Genomic DNA, 23,142 nt, shown 5'->3' on the forward strand with positions numbered 1-23,142 from the left:
ATACAGACGGTGAAAGATGATGCAGAACAAGTGGACTTGACTTGCTGTGGAGCTACCTGATAGCGCAGAGACATGATTGTTGTGTTTTGAACAATAGACATCAGGTCTGAACTGACGCGAGGAGCGAAAACGACAGGACGGGGAAGGCTGGCCATGCCTAGCTTGTGAATGCAGCATTTGTGGCTTCGCCGCCAGATGTATAGAGGTATGATTAAAACTAGGCTGAGCAATAAACAGGTTGATGATCTCCTGACTTGTATATAAAATTTTCTACTGTATAACTTCGCGCGGAACTTCCATATTTGTGGCCACTCATGGGCATTCTCTGTCACAACTGTAAACCCATGGAACTCCTTTTTTGAATGCATGTGGCGCGTGGACAGTTCGTAGGCCGTATGTGGGGCCTCCGTGGCTCATATCATTAACATCAGTAGCGTCGTTTCCTTGGCGACAAAGCCGTTATCATCATCTTTCGAAGAGAGCAATTTATTTTACGCCTACCAAAATTAAACACAACCGCTAAATATGGCTTTAATGTGTCCATCTTCCTGATCGAAACTTATCAACAAGCATTTATAAATATCATATTTTGCTCAGTGAGTGATCAAAATTCACCATCAGAATCAGAAATAAAATTTACTTCTAACAATCGGCGGACGTTCGTTAGACATTACCTATTTCCACATTCACACTGTAGTACACGTACACAAGCAGGTGTATGCGTCATCTAGTTACTTTATAGAGCAAACTCATATACCATACATCAGAATGAATAAATCAGGCACAAACACAAGACAATGTTATTTTAATTAACAATGCAATTTTATTTAAAAATCATAATGTCACCCTGACAACAGCCAAAAATATCATAACACAAGTTGAATACAAAATAACCTCCCTTTTTCTGCTTTTGCCGTTGTGAGGTGAGTAACTTTATAAAGTCTGTCTAGAGCTAAATGGGCCCTTATCACGTGAAAACAACTTGCACTGTAACCATATGTATTCAAATAAAAAGCTTTTCGTTAACACTTTATCAATATTAATTTCATGTTCACACAAGGACCTAACATATATAATAATTTTTATATTAAATAAATTTGCTAAAGATAAAAATACTTAAAGCACATCACAAACTAGCCCACATTTTTGAGGAAAGTAATAATTGAATGGGTCATGTCATCAGAAATTGACATTACGCTGCTATTTCAGGCAACATTAACCAGCAGTACACATGCTTTGTCAAATCATCAACTTCAAACAACTTTAATCAAGTGTGCAGATGGCTGCTAATTTGAACTTGAAAACTATTAACCGTGACACATCCATGGTAAAAAAACGTTGAAAGACAACAAAATCCCAGCACAGTTACAGACAGTCACAAAGTTAAAAACACAAGTACATTTAATACTAGGTGTAGGTCAACAAAAAAAGCTGGAAAATGTAAGCAGTACCATCTGTCCTGTGACAAGTTCCTGGATACGTATTGGAAAGCCTTGGAATAAAAGTGCATTAAGTAACTCATACAATTAATGGTTATGAAGTGCGGAGTGATTGTAAGTTAAGTCACACTTGAATGGCATTATGCTTCAAAAAGGCTTAATAAAAATTATACAACCTTTTGCTGCTCTGAATTCCATCTATTAATAGATGTAATATAGCCTTCCAGATAACTACCCTAGTTCTTCCACCTTTTCGGATGTTTGAGGACAACTTTGAATGCAATTTATCTGCCTTGAAACTTTGACAATGGTTAAAATTTATGTTTAACGGGGTTTGCCAACATCAAGGCTTCACAGAGAAAATCAAGTTTTTAGTCTAGATAGAGAAATCTCCTCAGAATAGGCTTAAAACACCAGGTGAACATGTTAAAAGGTTGAAGAAATATAGGGTAGTAGTAACCTGGTAAAATGCAATAAAAAGAAATTAACCCTATTAGTGGTTATAATATTTGTTTTATTATTTATATACTACATCTATTTGCTTGTAATACTTCCTATTCAGACAAGTCATATAACTCACGCAGCGGTCTTTGTGCGAGTAAATATCTCAGCAAGCCTGTATTGCACGCGTAACTTCAACTAGATTTATAACTGTCACAAAAGACGATAAGAATACATTTATTCAAAATAATTCAATGAAAAACATCTGAACAAGAGGAAAAATGAAGATTTTCTGTGAAAAATCCTTGTGTAAGGTGTTAAACAACATTCAGATCCGAAAATTGAAGTCCCTTAATTATTCCACACTTTTTTTTGGATGAGGTGTGGCACATTACATGTTTGGTTGGTTACAGAATACATGTTTTAATAACACATGTTGTATATTTATGAGCGTGCTTTGTTGTTTCCAGATCAAATACACAGGTCATTAATAAAAATGTTATTAAATTGCTGTTTTCACATCGCCCTATTTATAGGCCCGCCATCTGTAATATTGATTGGTTCTAGGCAGGCTTCATTGGCCTTCAACTACGTCTTAGTCAATAAAGCCTACCACAGGCCAATATAACAGATCTTGGAACTGTAACAAGGCCGATATGAAAACAGACATTTAATAACATAATATTATAAACCTGTTACAAGAAGAGATCGAGCTAAATAAAAGCTGTCTTGTCAAACTATTACAAAGGGTATGGTTTGTATCTAGTGTACATACATTTAAGTAACATCATAAACCTACAAGGACATAGGTAGACAGGAATTAGGCATTTAGTGATTTATATTAAATGAAATAATTTTTTCATCATTAGTGATGTAAAGAATGTTATGTTCTACATTTTACTACAAATTATTGCTTACCCGGTATTAACAATCTTCAATATATGACCAACATAATATTAATAATTATGAAATATTCAGTTAATTAAAATATGCTGAAATGATTTTTTGTTCAATAAAAATATATTTAGAACTGTACTGTCAGGTTATAGGCCTATACCAGTAAGCAAAGTTAACTACAATGGGGGCTCGACAAAGGCATGACCTTGAAATTATTTTACTGACATCAAATGTTCCATTACCAGGGCAAAATGATTATGCCACATTAAAACAGTAAGACGTTACAATGAAAACTCATACATTTAAGTTGTAACATATAATAGCCGTGGAGCAGACGTTGCGCTACAATGCATTTGTGATATGACAATTGCTAAAGGTACTTCCTCATACCAGCGCCACCTCCTGTGAATAAAAAAATATCCCGCCGTCCCATTATTTTCACCATATATTAAATCGGGAGTCCTGAATAAAAACAATTGTTATACTTGATGCAATAAATTGAGTAAAGTAATTGCCAGTTGAGCTATTAAAGTGAAAAACTTGGTAAGATGTGTCAATGAAACATCCATCCATGTTAGACAAACATGTCTGCAGATGTTAATGGTACACCTATTCGGCACTGATGAGGCACAATTATGCCGAAACATGTTGATAAATCATACACAAAACCGTACACAACTTGCTACAAATGCATTAAAAATGCCCTTTGGGATATTACTCTTTATGTGAAATAATAGCAGCTTATAAGTGATTAAATTCACCAAAATTACATTCGGTGAAATGTATAACATCAGCTAAGATATAGTACTGGCTGAATATATAATGGATAACATAATGGCTAAACTTATCATATATATATATTTGTTTAAATGGCAGGTAAATGGCTTTAGTAACACTGCTAACATTACGAATCTATTTAGGTAATACTAAAGTTAATAGAACAAAAAAAAAAAACAAATAGCAAACTATGGATCACATTGAAAACATCTCATAACGTAATAATTACCCAACTAATTCTTAAAAAGAATTATTTGAAAAGAAAAACACACTATGCACAATATGTACATGGGCATCGACCAAGTGAGTACTATATATAAATAATGTATCATTGATAGGCCTTGTGTATGAGGACATATTCATAAACTTAAAACACCCAAACTACAAACCGTGGATAAGGTTGAGAACATCACAACATTACAAAACTCATTCTCAAAAAAAGATAAGTGACGTGTGAGATCACACCGTGACGACATCTGGCGACAGGGTGAAGAGAGCCGCGCATCGGCAGCCTGTGTCAATGTTGTCAGGTGATTAAGGCCCACTTTTTCGTGGCGGAGTGCAAGTTTCTCTTGATTGCACTGAGAAAGGTCGTCAGTAACTTACTTACACGGCGTTAACTCCGTTTTCCTCCACAGGTAAAACCAGAGGCATTGGTATAATTGGAAAATTCTTCAATGCGGCGTTTAACTACATATGTTATCATTAAATTTAATTTTTTCTCTGGTGTTATGTTGGGCTCTCAGTGACATTGTGACATGTCTTTACTAAATCTATTTGCATACGGTATTAAGGGCCAACGAAACAGATAAATAAACTACGAGTTCAAGATGTATTTCCAATAATATATTACCACCAAACGTTCGTATCTGCTGTTTACTCCACCTTGTATATATAAGCTATATCATCACTGACACGCTTGACGCCTTTTATAGGAAAAACTGGTTAGGCCTTTAGGGTGTGTACGTGTATATTACGTGTGGTTTTCTGTTTATATGGAAAACCCATATACTTGTGTATGTATGTATGTGGTTATAACATTTAAACCAAGGTGAGGAAGCAAAATTGAATCATCCGGAAATAATATGGCCCAAACTGGTTCATACAGTGAAGTAAATCACGTCATAACATATTATTATGTGTCCTTCCACACAAGAAAATAGGACGAAGTCTGAAAATTTATTACGCCCCACTAGACTCGGCATATATATGTCCGGTAATTTGCCGAAAAAGGTTGTGTTCTATCCGTTGTGGTTTGTTCACAACGTTGTTCACAAACATTGAACATACAGTGAATGACCCGTCTTCTTGTTGCTTACCGAGTAACAAATGCCGCGTTAATTCCTTCATACGTATTCCTGAAGGAAAGATTACTGGGTATATCCTTTTTCTCCACTCAAACAGACCACACTGATATGGTAGGACACGTACCATTTTTGCGGACTAGAAACCAATGTTTGGTTCCTCTGTGAAAACTTGTAAAATCTAGGTTTTCTATGTGCATTTTTGAACTTGTACATATTAATTTAACTTTGTGAAAATGAATACTATTATTCGGTAGTACATGCGATTTGTCAAGTCCGTTCTCAGAAGACACATGCCGCGGAAGATCAGTCAGAAATAAGCCGGCAAGGCTTCCCATGACTGGTACATTGCATGGTTACAAATCAGGCATCTTGAGTTCTTAGGAATGCCTGCTTTTATTGATCGTGTCTTTGACTCCACTGTTTTCATGACTGCCCCGGAACTCCACATTTTCTGGACATTGATTGGTTCTGTGTAAATGACCTCTACCCAGATATGTGAACTAACCATAAAACCAGAATCCTTCACTTGAAAAAAGGGGTTTTCAGGAGGCAGGGTCAAGAGATACTTTTTACAGATGTCGTCCGACTCAGTTCCCTCTTTACACAGCACTAACGTAATGTGATGACTGCTATTGTTCTTGTCCATGCAGTAAAAGTCCGCGAAGTAAATCCTCCAGCATCCAAGCTCCCCAAGTAAAGCTGTCAGTGGAACTTGGAAACGATAAGGACCAAAAGCGGATATTTTCAAGGGTTCCTTGGTGTTGTTGTCTACATTTGAACTGAAAAAGAGGCCCTTCAGTTTACCGCTTATGGGACATTTTGGGTCTCCAGTGAAATCTTTCACGTAAGGCTTCATGATTCCACAGTGACGCAGGAAAATGTCATCGAAATAATCTTTGGGCTTGTTCCGGTAGAGAAACGTGGCCCTGTTCATCTGTCGTTGATTAGTCTTCCTTGACTTGTGATACAGCACAGCCCTGTGATACAGCTGCACAGCGTTCATCCTTGGTCCCAGACCTGTGATTTCTATCATGTCACACTGAGTAGTCTGACCGACATAGGGGAAAAGTGGAAATGATGATGGCTTGCTGAACTGAACTCTTACCACACAGGCGTTATCACTTCTTGCCGAAGTGGGCTCACATTTCCGTAGCACGGTGTTGTCGGACAAACCACACATTGTTAACGGAAGGCTCATTGTTGCCCCCAGAGGAACATGTGACACGAGCCAAGGGAAATACAAGTCGTTACCGTCATGGCATTTCTGCTTGATATCGAAGGTAATACATGCCACATAACGGTCATTGCCTTCTTTGTTTTTATGAGTAACCACTAAAGCCTTCTTGGTGCTGTCGTATTCCACAAGAACATTTGGTGATTTAGGGGAACATCTGTCGCGGAGCGTTGCCATGTTGGGCTCATTTCTGTAAGCCCAGCACCGTGTATTCTACGCTCACCTGTACTCCAGAGTACCGTGCGAGACTGAAAATATCGTCCACCACACGTTCATTATTTATCTCACAGGGGAAGGAACATGTGTTACATCATTCCTATTCATGCACAGTCACGATGTTCTCATTCAAATCGATATTACTGTGCGGATATGGTTTCAGTAGTTCTACATTTATGCAAATATAAAGACTCTGGTAAAACCACGAGTCAGAGTCAGCTATATTCACCATAAATATACGCTTGTGCTGGAAAAACTTTCCGGCAAGTACTGATCAAAACAGGCTCGTCTGCTCTTCAGATTAGGGCATTCGGTGGGGTCAGAGATGTGGCAAATATATGTGTAGGCTGTATAAGCTCGTCTCTGTTTTGTGATACTGTACACACTGTTAGGAGTCTCCATTCAGAGGTTTATCCGAAATTCCACTAACCTAGTTTTCAGCATAGCTCGCGTTATGTGTCCCTGGTTTTGTTATGCAGTCTCCTTGCGGACAGATGTCAATGTCGGTCTGGGAAAGGAGCCGTGGCATGAGTCAGATATTTATCTGAAATTTCATTACTGATAGCTTTGGCTTCATTGTGTGGACATACTGATCGCCGGGCCATGTATCCATATGTCGCACACTGTGACACACTAGTGTCTGGCCTATTGAGGCCTACCAAGAATGACACAGTCTGATAGTACATTACACAAGGAGTGTAATCCCACACACCGAAGACTTCACTGTGACTCTATTTTGTGGAGTTTTATTGCAATAATGAAATTTATCTAACTTTACACGGTATGCCTGTAAAGTCAATTCTCATATATTCCCATTTTCAGATATTCATTGTAAAAATCTGGTTCTCAAATGAATTTGTGTCACTCTACCACGTTACGGCAACATGAGTTAGAAACTCATTCATTAACTCGTTCAAAGTATTTCAATATTTGTGGGCTCTAGAGGTGAACCTCATTACTGAGGTAGTGAAAATTGTTACTGATTAACCGAAGTAGTTTCAGTTTTAGAGTGTACTGTTTGTTTGTTTGTTTACTCACCAATATAATATACAAAAACCTACTGGCGGGAATAAAGCTCCATGGAGCTTGCTCTATCCCATTAACATACAATTTGTTTATAATCCATTCATGTGAACTGTGGTGATTATAAACATCGTGATTATCTGTTCCTGTGAAAAAAGTAAATAAATAAATAATATATACAGGTGCTTATGCTAACGACTATCAAGTATATTATTGTGTGTTAGACTAAACGGAGAATAAGTGCTGCAGTATATACTATTTCAGTTTAGATTTGAATAAGGAAATTGACTGAATATTGCATAAGTACGAAGGGAGTTTGTTCCATTCCCGATGACCAGCTAATTTAAGTGAACGATAGGACAGATTACCTTGTTATGTGCACAACTGCCGTCAGCTTCTAATTTTAGCTTGCCACTGTTTACATATGCTAAGTTCAGGGCCTGCTGTCTGCCTCTACCTTAGAATGTTCCAGAATACGCTCAGTTCGGTGCCTGTTTGTTTACATCAAGTGTTCAGGAATTTTCGTATTCTAGACAAATCCACCAGGCTATATAAGACCTATGAAAGCAGGTCAAAGGGACAGAACGGAGAATTATTGAGAGTTTTGGATGCTTTCGCTGTGTATTACTTTAGTAGGCCTTTTGTGCTGAATTTTGTTGTCTTTATATCCCCTGGCTTTGTTATATCCTATCTCCAACGAGCACTTGTTCAGTCTGAACTTGTATATTTAATTTGTGCTCTTGTGAACACAGTGCTTATTAGTACACGGACCCTGTCTGTGGAAATTTGTGTATATTTCGTCATACACTCAGTTATACTGTGGATTTTCCCTCTATTTCTGCATGTATGCCTGTATGGTTTTCCGCGTTGTGGAATATATGCGTCCGTTTGGACTTGACACCGTTGTTGTACATGTAAGTACTTTAGTATTTGTATAGATACTGCTATCCTTTCTTGCTAAACTTAAGTGCTTTAGTATTTGTATAAGTCTTATTATCTGTTCTTGCTAAAGCTAATAAATTGTTGTAAAATAAAATCTGCTGGTTTTGGTTACTTTTTTGTGGGGCGAAACTGGGGTGTATTTCGAACAAGCCATCTCTTCATAATACAGACAGTTTGGGTCGTAACAACCTTTAAAGGGGGTTCGATACAGACCTAATGGCCAAATTGTTGTGCCACAGCGACGTACGTCAATGTTTTTAATAATGTAATTATTAAAGCTAGGTGGTAATAGTTCAGGGTAATAAAAAATTTATACATTATATTAGTAGAGAAAATGTTCAATTCAGATAAGGGCAGAATTTCAAGGGTACAAAAAAGTGGATTTGTGTGTTCTAGGTACCTAGAAATAGTCACAATTCAAATAGCGCGTTTTTGCAATATCTGCAGAGGTTGGAAGTGAGACTTATATGTTTGCCCACACAATATTCCCGTACGAAAAGTAAGCGTTGATCAAACAATAATAAAGCATAAAAAGTGTTTTTTTATTCACCGAGTCCTTAATGTTGTTTAATATACCTAGATTCCTCGAGAACTTTTGTACGAATACAAAAGTATTTGTGCGGTGTATTTTAGCATCTCCGCGAGGTTTTCTCCTATTTGGGTGTGGAAACCCGCCTAGAGGAGCGCTATTGTGAAGCACATGCAATACTGAGTTCATAAAATACTGTTCAGTTTTTTTTTAAGCAATAAAACTGTAGTGTTCTCCATTTGCACACACCAGCTGCATGGTATAAAATGATCACATTTCCAGTGATTCGGCAAGGCCATGATTTAAAAAAATGTTTGTTGAGGGTAATATGATCAATGTGCGAAATTTGGGCCGACTCTCTTTTTTTCGGGAAATGTGAGAATTTCATTCTTCGGTAGACAAACATTGCCGAACAAACCACTGCATTTCCGATTTACCGAAATTAGATTCAGTATTAAAGGTTTGTTCTGGCAGGACTCATAAATGTAGGTCTTACAAATCTAACAATAGCATTAATTGTTTGTGTGGAAATAAGGTGAAGAGACGGGAAGGCAACCATAAACGACTACGTGCCGAGACATAAACGAAAGCGTCGAGATCTGTCGGTTTGTCTAGCATAAAAGCGGTCTTTTATTGTGTGATACATGTATACAATTAGATGACTCTGCCAAACTTTTGAGAGACTTTGCTAATGGTATGACGTTTTTAATTTTGAGGGTTATTAACAAAAGTTGTGAATTCAAGGGCGAAATGCCCCAGAAGAGCCCTCCTTCAAGTTTACCATGTTCCTAATGCATTGATCTGTCCTATCAAAAGAGCCTTTTTGTTTCGAGTCAGTTGGGACACAAAACGGTACTTTTCTATTCCCTTACCCTTTTGCTCGACCCACCGACTTTTCAACTCACAAAACTTCCTCCTATCCCTTTATTCGATAAACTTTAAAGTTATGCCGTGTAAGCGCAGCTTCTGCCGCCAATGTCTGCTGACTTTTGCCAGGCAGATTGTACAAGACCAGACTGAAGACACCCCTCCTGAGGGGGACAACACATCTAGGCCATCCCCTGTTGTCGTGCAGAAACCGACCTAGAAGCTGACGGGGTGGGCCGCTTTCCAGTCAATGTAGAGTTAGCGATCCTGATTAACATGCCAAACAACAGGTCGCCGTCGAGTTTTGCTCCACATATGATGTGCTGTATTGCGGGGAGTGTTTGTTTGCCCTGCACCAGGTGAGAGGTCCGTTAAAAAGGCATATCCGCTGCCAGAGTTCATAGCCCAGGGGATCGTGAAGGAAAGCTGCATTGACGGAGAGGAAAATTTTGCCTCCCTCAACACAACCTGCACGAGGAGAAGCTGACGGAAAACTGCTTTACCTATAACGCCCTGATTTGTGACCAGTGTAAGCCTCGACACAACGACCATCTGGTGAAAGACATCCCTTCAGCGGTCCAGGAATTGAGTGTGAGCTGACAGACCAGAAGGGCTTAAGGTATGGCTATCTTTGGAACATGAAGCAGTTGTTGTCGCAGACATCCCTTGGAAATTCCTTTGTTATGGATGTTTTGTTTTTTGGACGTCACAATCCTTAGACAAAAACTTGCACAGATAGAGGAGTTATAGTTAATACATCGACACCTACGCCTTGAAATCATCAATAGCATATCAAAAAACCTGAAAACAGCTTAACTGATCATAAAGCATTCCGTAATAAAACTCAAAATTGGAGACGAAAATCGTAAGAAACGTGTAATCCAGGCGTTAAATCTGACATTCATGTACAACTCGTCACGCAGGACAGTCCAAGTAGATAAATCATGAGAGCCTGAAACTATAGTTGTTTAAAAATGTTAAAGAAGAAATTACATCAATAAATCCTGTTATGTGTGACTATTTAACGTCTTCATGTACTGTTAGTCTGCGGACCTTTGTGTTATATGTTATAAGCATAACAGGCCCTGTTATATACGTACAGTGCGGACCTGGCCGAAAGCACCTTGTTCAATGCTCTGTTTATTTAACTGGATGTACATTGGCTGTTAATTCTGTGTCTAAGAATAGTTGAATCCACCTGGCACGTATATAAGCCGTGTTTTCTGTGCAGAGGGGAGGTATTTTTGCTGCATCCACTGGGAGCCAGGAGAGTGTGAGACGCTCTCGTATCGAGTCCATTATGTTTATATGAGCTGGTGATGCCAGTTTCATTTGGGAGGACAGATTTTTATGCCGGCACCGTTTGTGTACCACAGTAGTACTGATGTCTGGTTTATGTGAATTTCTGCGGAAGTCACGTTTATTGGTGTTCGGATCTCTATTATGATTATACAGTGTGGACTGTGTAATTTGTTTAACACGCTGACCTCACCTGACCGACAAGGTCGTCAAGGACTCTAAACTGAAGTTTTCAGTTTTGCAAAGGACGTTCGTTCTGCCACAAGGTGACATTACTCTACGTCTCTGAACGGCTCGTTTGTGAGCTTCTGCGGGAGCTGTGACTGATCTGAAGTGGATTATACCTCCATGCCTGTATTTACCCTGTGTTGTGCTCTGCGGGTGTGACGTCATTCAAAGGCTTGACTGTTCCAGTTCTGTGTAACCTGTGTTCGTGTTCGCTAACCTGGCGAAGTACCTGTCTAGGACAATTTGTGAATTGTGTGTTTATCCCGTGGTCTTTACGTTGGATTTCCTGGAATACATTCCTTGGGATGCAAAGGTGAACTGGAAACTTTTAAAGACCGGTAATACTGATGTGTATGTTGTTGTTGTTGTTGAACTGTCTGTAAAACTGTACGTCTCATTTTATATATATATAAAGCATTGTTTACATTGTAATATTGAGTCACTGAGTCTGTTTTCTGTTGCTGCTTTCAATACCGTAACAGAAATTGGGGGCTTGTCCGGGAACTGATTGTTTCCCTTTTGTTTTGCACCGGATATTTGAAGTTAAATATGTGAGAAGCGATTGCTTAATTTTAACAGTGAATGATTCAGTGGCTAAATATTTACAATGGGAGATTTTGATCCTAAACAGTTTGTTCATGCGCCCGATCAGGATGTTTTTGAGAGTTTAAAGAAGGAAGACTTGGTTAAGTTAGGGACATTTTTAGGTTTGTCCATAAAGTCTTCATGGAGGAAAAGAGATATGCAGTATACTTTGTTGAAACATTTAGTGGAGATAGGGAAGTTTGATAGTTCTGCATTATTTGATTATGAGTTCGAGGGTCAGTCTGATGCCGAGCTTAAGTTTAAGCAGTTTGAGTTAAAGTTGAGATTGGAGAAAGAGGAAAGAGAGAGAGAGAAAGAGAGGGAACATGAGATAGAGTTAGAAAAGTTGAAAATGCAGAGAGAGAGAGAGGAGAGAGAAATGCAAGAAAGAGAGAGGGAAAGAGAATTGGAGTTCCAAATGAAAAAGTTAGAGGTTGAGAGAGATGAGAGACAGGATTCAGGATTTGATGTGACCAAATACATTCGGTTAGTTCCATCCTTTCAGGAAAAAGAGGTGGATAAGTATTTTCTGCATTTTGAGAAAATTGCAAATAGTTTGAAGTGGCCTAAAGAGTTCTGGACTATGTTATTACAGAGTGTGCTAATTGGAAAGGCCAGGGAAATTTACACTCAGTTAAGTGTAGAGAGTGCTTCCAATTATGACTATGTGAAAGAGGTAATTTTGAAGGGTTATGAATTGGTGCCTGAAGCTTACCGCCAGAAATTTCGTAACTATGAAAAAGGTAGAGATCAGACATACGTTGAGTTTGGTCGAGCTAAGGAGCAGTTGTTTGATCGCTGGTGTATAGCCAAGAAAATAAGCAAGGATTTTGAAAGTTTGCGTCAGCTTGTGCTGGTAGAAGAGTTCAAGCGTTGTATTCATAATGATGTAAAGGTGTTCGTTCATGTGCAGAAGGCGAGCACACTTGAAGAGGCAGCCAGTTTAGCTGATGATTATTCCTTGACACATAAGGTTACATACACGGGTAAGCCATTTAATTCATTTACACGTAGAAATACCCAGTCACATGCAACAGGTAGAGGTAGCTCTACACAGAAGAGTTCTACACCAGGCTCCAATGGTTCTACAGCTCATGGTTCACGTAGTTCAGATTGGAATGGTAGTCCTCGAAATAGGGTCACTTGTAATTTTTGCAAGCGGGTAGGTCACGTGATGAGTGAATGTTACACGTTGAAAAGGAGACGGGAAGCTCAGAATGAGTCTAAGCCCACAGGTCTTTGTGTTGCAATGCACAAAACATTGCCGGAAGTTACATCAGCAGTTAAAAGCAGATCTGAGTTAGCTGATATGGGATTGGATAAGATTCCCAAATGCTCTATGGATAGCTTCGCTCCGTTTATCAATTCTGGTTCAGTGTCGCTTAGAAGCGACATGTCTTGTGCTACCCCTATAAAGATATTGAGGGATACTGGGGCATCTCAGTCTCTGTTGTTGATGAATACTCTGCCCTTTTCTGAAGAGTCATACTCTGGGGTTCGTGCCCTTATTAGAGGTGTAGAGTCTAGTGACTTTGTCAGTGTTCCCCTTCATGATATTTATTTGTCATCAGATTTGATATCTGGACCTGTCAGGGTAGGCATTAAGCCTTCATTACCTTTTGAGGGTATTCATTTGTTGTTGGGAAATGACTTAGCACATGATAAAGTTACTGTTGATCCCTTAATGGTTGATAAGCCTTCTCTGAATTCAGTCACAGAGCCAGTTGAAAGCGAGATAGCGGGTTTATATCCTTCCTGTGTTGTTACAAGAGCTATGTCTAGAAAAGTCAGTACAGACCAGGGTAGTACTGTTGATTTGAGTGAGACTTTTCTCAACAAAATGTTGGATGGAGATTCTTCCAAATTAGACAGCCAGCAGGAAGTAGATACTAATTTTGTTAGTGGTGATCAGCCATTTTGTAGGACTGAGTTGATTGCTGAACAACACAGTGATCCAAGTATTTCTTGCTTGTTTAATGAGGCAGCTAAAGATGGTGAATCTTTACCTGACCCATGCTACTACTATGTCAAGTCTGGCATATTGATGCGGCAGTGGAGGCCTCCCGATGTTTCGTTGGAGGATGAATGGGCAGTTAAGCATCAGGTAGTTGTGCCCAAGTCTTATCGTAAAGACATACTGACCATAGCGCATGAAACGCCGTTAGCAGGTCATTTAGGTGTTAATAAGACCTATCATAAGATTCTCAGTCATTTTTATTGGCCAGGAATAAGGAAAGATGTTACTGAATTTTGCAGGTCTTGTCATGCATGTCAGTTAGTGGGGAAACCTAACCAGACGATCCCCAAGGCAGCCTTGAGGCCTATTCCTGCAATTGGTGAGCCATTCAGTAGAATCTTAATAGATTGTGTTGGTCCGCTACCTAAGACAAAGTCTGGAAATCAGTATATGTTAACCATAATGTGTACTTCAACTCGTTTCCCTGAGGCAATTCCACTAAGGAATATTACTGCCAAGACTGTAATTAAGGCTTTAGTTAAGTTCTTTACCATGTTTGGTCTGCCTAAGTCAGTACAGTCAGACCAGGGTTCAAATTTCATGTCTGGTGTGTTCCAACAAGTTATGCATGAGCTAGGTATTAGCCAGTATAAATCCTCAGCTTATCACCCACAAAGTCAAGGAGCACTAGAGAGATTCCATCAGACACTGAAAAGTATGATAAGAACTTACTGCTTTGAGACAGGGAAAGATTGGGACGAGGGTGTACCTTTGTTAATGTTTGCTGTAAGAGAGTCTGTACAAGAGTCACTTGGATTTAGTCCATTTGAGCTTGTGTTTGGCCATACTGTGCGTGGTCCACTACAGTTGTTCAAGGAAAAGTTTGTGTCTGGTGATAGTGACAATGTTAACCTATTACAGTATGTGTCAAGTTTTCGTACTAAGCTCAACAGAGTATGTGAGTTAGCCAGAGAGAATCTTACAGCTTCTCAGAAGAGTATGAAAACTAAGTATGACAAAGAGACAGTAAGACGCAGATTTGAAGTTGGTCAGAAGGTATTGGCCTTACTTCCAGTTAGTGGTAAGCCACTTGAGGCACGTTATTTTGGACCTTATGTAGTAGACAAGAGGCTAAGTGATCTTAATTATATTATTTTCACTCCTGATCGGCGCAAATCTAGACAACTTTGTCACATTAACATGTTAAAGCCATATGTAGACAGAGATAGCACTGATCTCAATGTTGTACATCCTAGTGGAGTTGCTATCTCTTGTTTTCCAGTGCCAAGTTGTAAGAGAGAGTTAAAGCGTTTTTTTGGGCATGGCAGGTTATTATCGTAAGTTCTGTAGGAACTTTTCATTTGTTAGTGAGCCACTAACTCAGCTGTTAAAGAAAGGTGCTAAATTCTTGTGGTCCATTGAGTGTCAGAGATCTTTTGATAGATTAAAGGCCATGCTAAGCAGCGGCCCCATACTTGTAGCACCTGATTTTAATTTACCATTTAAGCTAGCTGTTGATGCTAGTGATATATCTGCTGGGGCAGTTTTGTTACAAGAAAATGAAACAGATCATGTTGATCACCCTGTATGTTTTTTTTCTCGCAAATTTGACAAGTGCCAGAGAAATTATTCGACAATAGAAAAGGAATGTCTGTCCTTGATTCTAGCATTACAGCATTTTGAAGTATATGTGACTTCGTCAAGTTACCCCATTGTTGTGTATACAGATCACAATCCCTTAACCTTCTTGCACAAACTCAAAGGTAAAAACCGAAGATTGTTACGGTGGAGTTTGCTTTTGCAAGAATTTAATCTAGAGATTAGACACATAAAAGGGAAAGATAATGTGATTGCTGATTGTTTGTCACGTGTCTAGTTGGTTTTCTGCAGCTGTGTTTTTATAGACTGTGGTAAACGTTATTATTATTCATAATTATGACTATGTTAAAGAAAGTTTTATGCAAAACTTTCTTTCCCTGAAGGGTGGGGGTGTTATGTGTGACTATTTAACGTCTTCATGTACTGTTAGTCTGCGGACCTTTGTGTTATATGTTATAAGCATAACAGGCCCTGTTATATACGTACAGTGCGGACCTGGCCGAAAGCACCTTGTTCAATGCTCTGTTTATTTAACTGGATGTACATTGGCTGTTAATTCTGTGTCTAAGAATAGTTGAATCCACCTGGCACGTATATAAGCCGTGTTTTCTGTGCAGAGGGGAGGTATTTTTGCTGCATCCACTGGGAGCCAGGAGAGTGTGAGACGCTCTCGTATCGAGTCCATTATGTTTATATGAGCTGGTGATGCCAGTTTCATTTGGGAGGACAGATTTTTATGCCGGCACCGTTTGTGTACCACAGTAGTACTGATGTCTGGTTTATGTGAATTTCTGCGGAAGTCACGTTTATTGGTGTTCGGATCTCTATTATGATTATACAGTGTGGACTGTGTAATTTGTTTAACACGCTGACCTCACCTGACCGACAAGGTCGTCAAGGACTCTAAACTGAAGTTTTCAGTTTTGCAAAGGACGTTCGTTCTGCCACAAGGTGACATTACTCTACGTCTCTGAACGGCTCGTTTGTGAGCTTCTGCGGGAGCTGTGACTGATCTGAAGTGGATTATACCTCCATGCCTGTATTTACCCTGTGTTGTGCTCTGCGGGTGTGACGTCATTCAAAGGCTTGACTGTTCCAGTTCTGTGTAACCTGTGTTCGTGTTCGCTAACCTGGCGAAGTACCTGTCTAGGACAATTTGTGAATTGTGTGTTTATCCCGTGGTCTTTACGTTGGATTTCCTGGAATACATTCCTTGGGATGCAAAGGTGAACTGGAAACTTTTAAAGACCGGTAATACTGATGTGTATGTTGTTGTTGTTGTTGAACTGTCTGTAAAACTGTACGTCTCATTTTATATATATATAAAGCATTGTTTACATTGTAATATTGAGTCACTGAGTCTGTTTTCTGTTGCTGCTTTCAATACCGTAACAATCCGAATCTAACAACATGCAAGAAAGAACCAATCACCGGTATTCTATACGTGACACCAAGTCCACATTCCACGGTAGTGCTTGGTGAATACTTCCCAAGTGTTATACAAACATGGATAGCTCAGTTGTGCGGTGACTGTAACCGTTCGTTTAAGGGCCATTGTGATGTAATTATCATACAGGCTTATACAATCATGTAAAAGACAATAAGAACATCCAAAACTGCGTCAGTTTCAGTGGCAATTGGCATGTGTAACATTAGACTCTGGCGGCTCAATCGACCACTGTGTGGCCTCGGACACACCAGACCGATATTGTTAACTCTTGCATTTTCCAGGTTTATATTCACCAATAAATGGTGTTAATGCCATCACTAAATAATAATCTACATTTATTTATGTTGACATCTCCATTGATATGGATTTTGTTTTGTATTTTGCAGTCCCTGTAATGAATTTGAGAATAGAGGACCGATGCATATGGAGATAGGTGCAGACACTTCACTGACCACTTATCCGGATAACCAAATTCCTTACAGATGTCCGCAGAAGGAAGCATTTACTGATCATGACATGAGATACGCTAACCATTACTTAAACCTTTTGAAAGTAGCACATTAGTGTCCTTATTTGTAAATAGTTCATCTGGGAAAAACTGGGGAGTAAGCATAGAGTACAGCTGTAATATGCACACCTGTTATATCCTAGGGAGTAAGTATAGAGTACAGCTGTAATATGCACACCTGTTACGTCCTGAGAAGTAAGCATAGAGTACAGCTATAACATGCACACCTGTTATGTCCAAGGGAGAAAGCATAGAGTACAGCTGTAATATGCACACCTGTTACGTCCTGTTACGTTCTAGTGGGAAGCATAGAGTACAGCTCTTATAGGCACACCTGTAACGTTCTGGGAAGTAAGCATAGAGTACATCTGTAATATGCACACCTGTTACGTCCTGAGAAGTAAGCATAGAGTACTGCTGTAATATGCACACCTGTTACGCCCTGGGGAGTAAGCATAGAATACAGCTGTTTAGGCATAAATGTTACGTCCTGGGAAGTAAGCATAGAGTACAGCTGTAATATGAACCCTATTACCTCCTGGGAAGTAAGCATAGAGTACAGTTGTAATAGGCACACCTGTTACGTCCTAGGTAGTAAGCTCAGAGTAAAGCTGTAATAAGCACACCTGTTACGTCCTAGGGAGTAAGCACAGAGTACAGCTGTAATGGACACACCTGTTACGTCCTGGGAAGTAAGCATATGCACACCTGTTACGTCCTAGGTACTAAGCACAGAGTACAGATGTAATACGCACACCTGTTACATCCTGGGACAGTTGAAAGTCGACGTTTACAGGGGATATCACAGTTCAGATTTACACAAGGTGGGGTTCTGCTTTGATTTTGACAAGAGATCCGTAACAGGGGTGGATTGCGACAAGGATCAGCTGATGTGCTCAGTACCCTCCGTCGATGTGACCGTGACGGCAGTTCCAGCCGTCGGTTTAAAGCATGGGTTCTCAGTTGGCTTAGTGCCGTGTGATTGCCCCGCTTTCGCTCTTGTCATTCGATCGGCTTTAGAACAATTGTAACAGTTAAAAGAATATGTCACCGAAAGAGCCCTGTCCTGTACCACTGAAGAACAAAGCACTCGTATATGTCTTTTACGGCCACATTGTGACATGCCGTTAAATGTAGAAGTATTAGGCCGACAAAATCGGCGGACAAAAGCCCCGGCAGAAAAAAAAAACCCGCGGACAAAAACTCCGGCCAACATAAGTGACAAGGGACATACGCATAGGCGGACATAAGCTCGTGGGGTACATAAGCTTTTTGGGGAAATACGCCCCGGGGTACAATCCGCGGGGGGCATAAACCCCGGCGGATGTAAGCCCCGGGAAGATAAGCCCCAGGGGGACATAAAGTCCCGGGGGAAATAAACCCCGAAGGACATAAGCCCCAGCAAACATAAGCCCCCGGGGGACATAAGCCCCGGCGGACGTAAGCCCCGGGAAGATAAGCCCCAGGGGGGCATAAAGTCCCGGGGGAAATAAACCCCGAAGGACATAAGCCCCAGCAAACATAAGCCCCCGGGGGACATAAGCCCCGGCGGACGTAAGCTCGTGAGGGACATAAGCTCGTGGGGGACATAAGCCCCGAAGGATAAGCCCCTGGGGACAAACCCCGCCTGACACAAGCCTCGGCGGGCATAAGCCCCCGGCGGACGTAAGCTCCGGGGAGACGTAAGCCCCGGGGAAATAGGCCCCAACGGATATTAGCCCCAGCAGACATAAGCCCCGGCCGACATAAGCCCCTAGGGGACATAACCCCCATGGGACATAAGCCACGGGGGACATAAGCCACGGGGGACATAACCCCCATGGGACATAAGCCACGGGGGACATAAGCCACGGGGGACATAAGCCACGGGGGACATAAGATTAAGGGTATATGGTACATAACATACGTTGCTTGGTCCTTTGAGAAAACTTGAAACACTCTCCCTGAAGTGACCTTTAATACTGTAGTACTCGTTTGCAATCGATAGATCCCCTACTTATTCATTCAAATTTCATATATTTTAAATCTTTTGTGACGAGATTGTAGAGAGATGAATACCTACCATATTCATATACCGTATACAGAATAACCGACCCGCATTAGAGGATTATCTTGCTCTTTTGCACCTTTTGTTAGACATTTTTCCTATTCTAAGAACGAATTCAGGGCAAAAGTATAACAAACGTATTTAAAAATTTAGACTATTGAGAAATTTAAACCAAATCATTTTCTTAAGATATGTTAGGCCATAGCATGTAAATTATATTTCCGGCAAAGAAAATCATCTTGCAGCTTGTAAGAGTTTTTTCTGTTCTAATAACACAAATCGGATATATGTGTCAATTGTTTCTATCCGGGAAATAAAATTTGCATGCATCAGCCTAACATCTTCAAAGTAAATGGTCGAGTCCAAATACTCGTAGAAGTGAGGGTTTTAACCCAAGTAAACAAAAGAAAGGAAATGTGCCTGTCTCGATTTTTTAGGGTGTAGATATTCAAAACCATATAGCCAGTATTAATTTTTTTCCGGATTTATGGGAATTAATAGTATATAAACTTTTAATTTACGCAATGAGTATATCATGGTTTGGATTTAACGTTAAGATGACTGACTAGTTTTACTGGTCATATACATCCATGTAGAGCATATAAAATAGAAACAATAATGCAGTAAGCTATAAAAACAGATTTATTATACTTTATTCTGACTATTATTTAAAGAATATTAAAAATTAATATTTTTCTTTTTTAATTATAATATGATTTGGTTTAAATGTCTAAATAATCTAAATTTTTAAATACAATTGTTGTAGTGAACATCTTATGCAACACAAAATTGCATAAGATGCCTGTAGACCTACTTGCTGTGTATGTGTTAATGTGTGTGACTAAGTTATAACAAATATAAGAACGACATTAACATAAAGTATATCGTATGTATTGCAAGTGAATTTGTCACAGATTTTACACACACACTCTACATATAAGAACAATTAAGTCTGAACGGTGTGACAGGCTTCTATGAAAGCGTTATTGCGCATGTATATTCTATAGTTGGTGCGCTATTATAACTTCCACTGCAATTTTTTAAACGTATTTGAAATAAGTCTGGTTTTGTTTGGTTTAGGAGATAACTGTAAACGGTCAAGCCAACGTTTTTGTACCTACTTCCATATTACCAGGAGAACCTTCAATAGCAGTAGTTCAAAAACGGTGCCCTGAATTTTTGATATTCTGTAGAAATAAAGCTACTCCTGGTGGCTTGGAATAGTAACTCGCGAATGTCTGGGTATAAACCCACTGTGTCAGCTGAAGTTGACAAAATAACTGAGTTAATAGTAACAGAAATCAACACGTAACGAAGGACCTTCGGAGTCAGACAAACGTTCAATACAAGGGAAGCCACTCTGGTTGAAGTGTCTCCTTCCCACTGACCACGAGACATTGTATCAATGAAAATGCTTTAGATTAGGAGCGTTGCTGTCAACGTTATTTTCGATCCGGTGAAAATGTGCTTCCTTAAAAGGAGAATTTTCCCTTTACGCACATGTGTTTAGGGCTTTTTATCAACGTAAACATCCACAATGTAGACCTCCTGAATTGTAACCGGCCTCGGTAGCACAGTTGGTAGAGCGTCCGCTTTAGGGACAGTTAGACACTGTGTCGTGTCACACCTAAGACTTCAAAAGAGGAAGTTGTAACTTTCTTGTTTGGCGTTCAACATGAACGGGATAGTGTAACGACTGGTTGACCGGCATCAGTATGGCTCGGGCGGGGCGGCTTATTTGCCTTCGGTAAGTCGGCTCAGTGGAGCAGCAATAGATAAAAGAGCGGTGGAAATCCGTCCTGCAGCAAGGAGGCACATTACATACAGCGTCCGCTCTGGAAGCGGTAGATCCAGGGTATATACTGGGTCGAGTCACACCCAAGACTTTAAAAGAGGAAGCTGTAACTTCCTCGCTTGGCGTTCAGCATGAAGTGGGGGAGTGCAATGATTGGTTGACCCGTATCTGTATAATGGCTCGTGCGGGGCGACTTACTTGCCTTTAGTAAGGCGTCTCAGTGAAGCAGCACGAGATAAAAGAGCGCTTGAAATCCATCCAACAAGGAGGCACAATACATTCAATCTGAGGATTCTTTCGTTGTCATGTGACGGAAAAATTGTAAAGTACGACGTTAACACCAAACACTCTGGCCAGACAACGCCTGAATAGTATGCTGAATAATACACAGGCCAGACAACTGCTGAATAGTATATAGACCAGACAACGCCTAAATAGTATACAGACCAGACAACTGCTGAATAGTATACAGACCAGACAACTGCTGAATAGTATACAGACCAGACAACGCCTAAGTAGCATACAGACCAGACAACTGCTGAACAGTATACAGACCAGACAACTGCTGAATAGTATACAGACCAGACAACGCCTAAATAGTACACAGACCACACAGCTGTTGAATAGTATACAGACCACACAACGCCTGAATAGTATGCCGAATAGTACACAGACCAGACAACTGCTGAATAGTATATAGACCAGACAACGCCTAAATAGTACACAGACCACACAGCTGTTGAATAGTATACAGACCACACAACGCCTGAATAGTACACAAACCAGACTACTCCTGAAAAGTACGTAGACCAGACAACACCTAAATAGTACACAGACCACACAACTGCTGAATAGTACACAGACCAGACAACGCATGGATAGAATACAGACCGGACAAATGCTGTATAGTATACAGACCACAAAACTGCTGAATAGAACACTGACCAGACAACGTTTAAAAGGTACATAGACCAGACGACGTCTGAATAGTACACAGACCAGACCGCGCCTGTATAGAGTACAGACCAGACAACGCCTGGATAGAGTACAGACCAGACAACGCCTTATAGTATATAGACCAGACAACGCAGGGACAGAGTACAAACCAGACAACACCTTATGGTATACAGACCAGACAACGCCTGGTTAGAGTACAGACCAGACAACGCCTTATAGTATACAGACCACACAACGCCTGGGTAGAGTACAGACCAGACAACGCCTGGATGGAGTACAGTCCAGACAACGTCCTATGGTATCTAGACCAGACAACGCCTGGATAGTGTATAGACCAGACCACGCCTGGATAGAGTACAGACCAGACAACGCCTTACGGTATACAGACCACACAACGCCTGGATAGAGTGCAAACCCGACAACGCCTGGATAGAGTACAGACCAGACAACGCCTTATAGTATACAGACCAGACAACACCTTATGGCATACAGACCAGACAACACCTGGATAGAGTACAGACCAGACAACGCCTTATAGTATACAGACCAGACAACACCTCATGGTATCTAGACCAGACAACGCCTTATGGTATACAGACCAGACAACACCTGGATAGAGTACAGACCAGACAACGCATTATGGTATACAGACCAGACAACGCCTGGATAGAGTACAGACCAGACAAACCCTTATGGGATACAGACCAGACAACGCCTGGATAGAGTACAGACCAGACAACGCCTTATAGTATACAGACCAGACAACGCCTGGATGGAGTACAGACCAGACAACGCCCGGATAGAGTACAGACCAGACAACGCCTTATGGTATACAGACCAGACAACGCCTGGATAGAGTACAGGCCAGACAACGCCTTATGGTATACAGACCATACAACGCCTGGATAGAGTACAGACCAGACAACGCCTTATAGTATACAGACCAGACAACGCCTGGATGGAGTACAGACCAGACAACGCATGGATAGAGTACAGACCAGACAACGCCCGGATAGAGTACAGACCAGACAACGCCTGGATAGAG

At 40.4% G+C, this 23,142-nt stretch overlaps 1 protein-coding gene across 1 annotated transcript; it reads right to left on the bottom strand.

Moving 5' to 3' along the window:
- Nucleotides 1-849: 849 nt before the first annotated feature.
- LOC135480382 (phytanoyl-CoA hydroxylase-interacting protein-like) lies at nt 850-6,281 on the bottom strand. Its single transcript, XM_064760210.1, has one exon. It carries the CDS (start codon nt 6,270-6,272, stop codon nt 5,169-5,171), a length of 1,104 nt encoding a protein of 367 aa, XP_064616280.1. The 5' UTR covers nt 6,273-6,281; the 3' UTR covers nt 850-5,168.
- Nucleotides 6,282-23,142: the final 16,861 nt, after the last annotated feature.

This window comes from Liolophura sinensis, chromosome 13 (genome assembly GCF_032854445.1).
Source record: "Liolophura sinensis isolate JHLJ2023 chromosome 13, CUHK_Ljap_v2, whole genome shotgun sequence".
Lineage (NCBI taxonomy): Eukaryota > Metazoa > Mollusca > Polyplacophora > Chitonida > Chitonidae > Liolophura > Liolophura sinensis.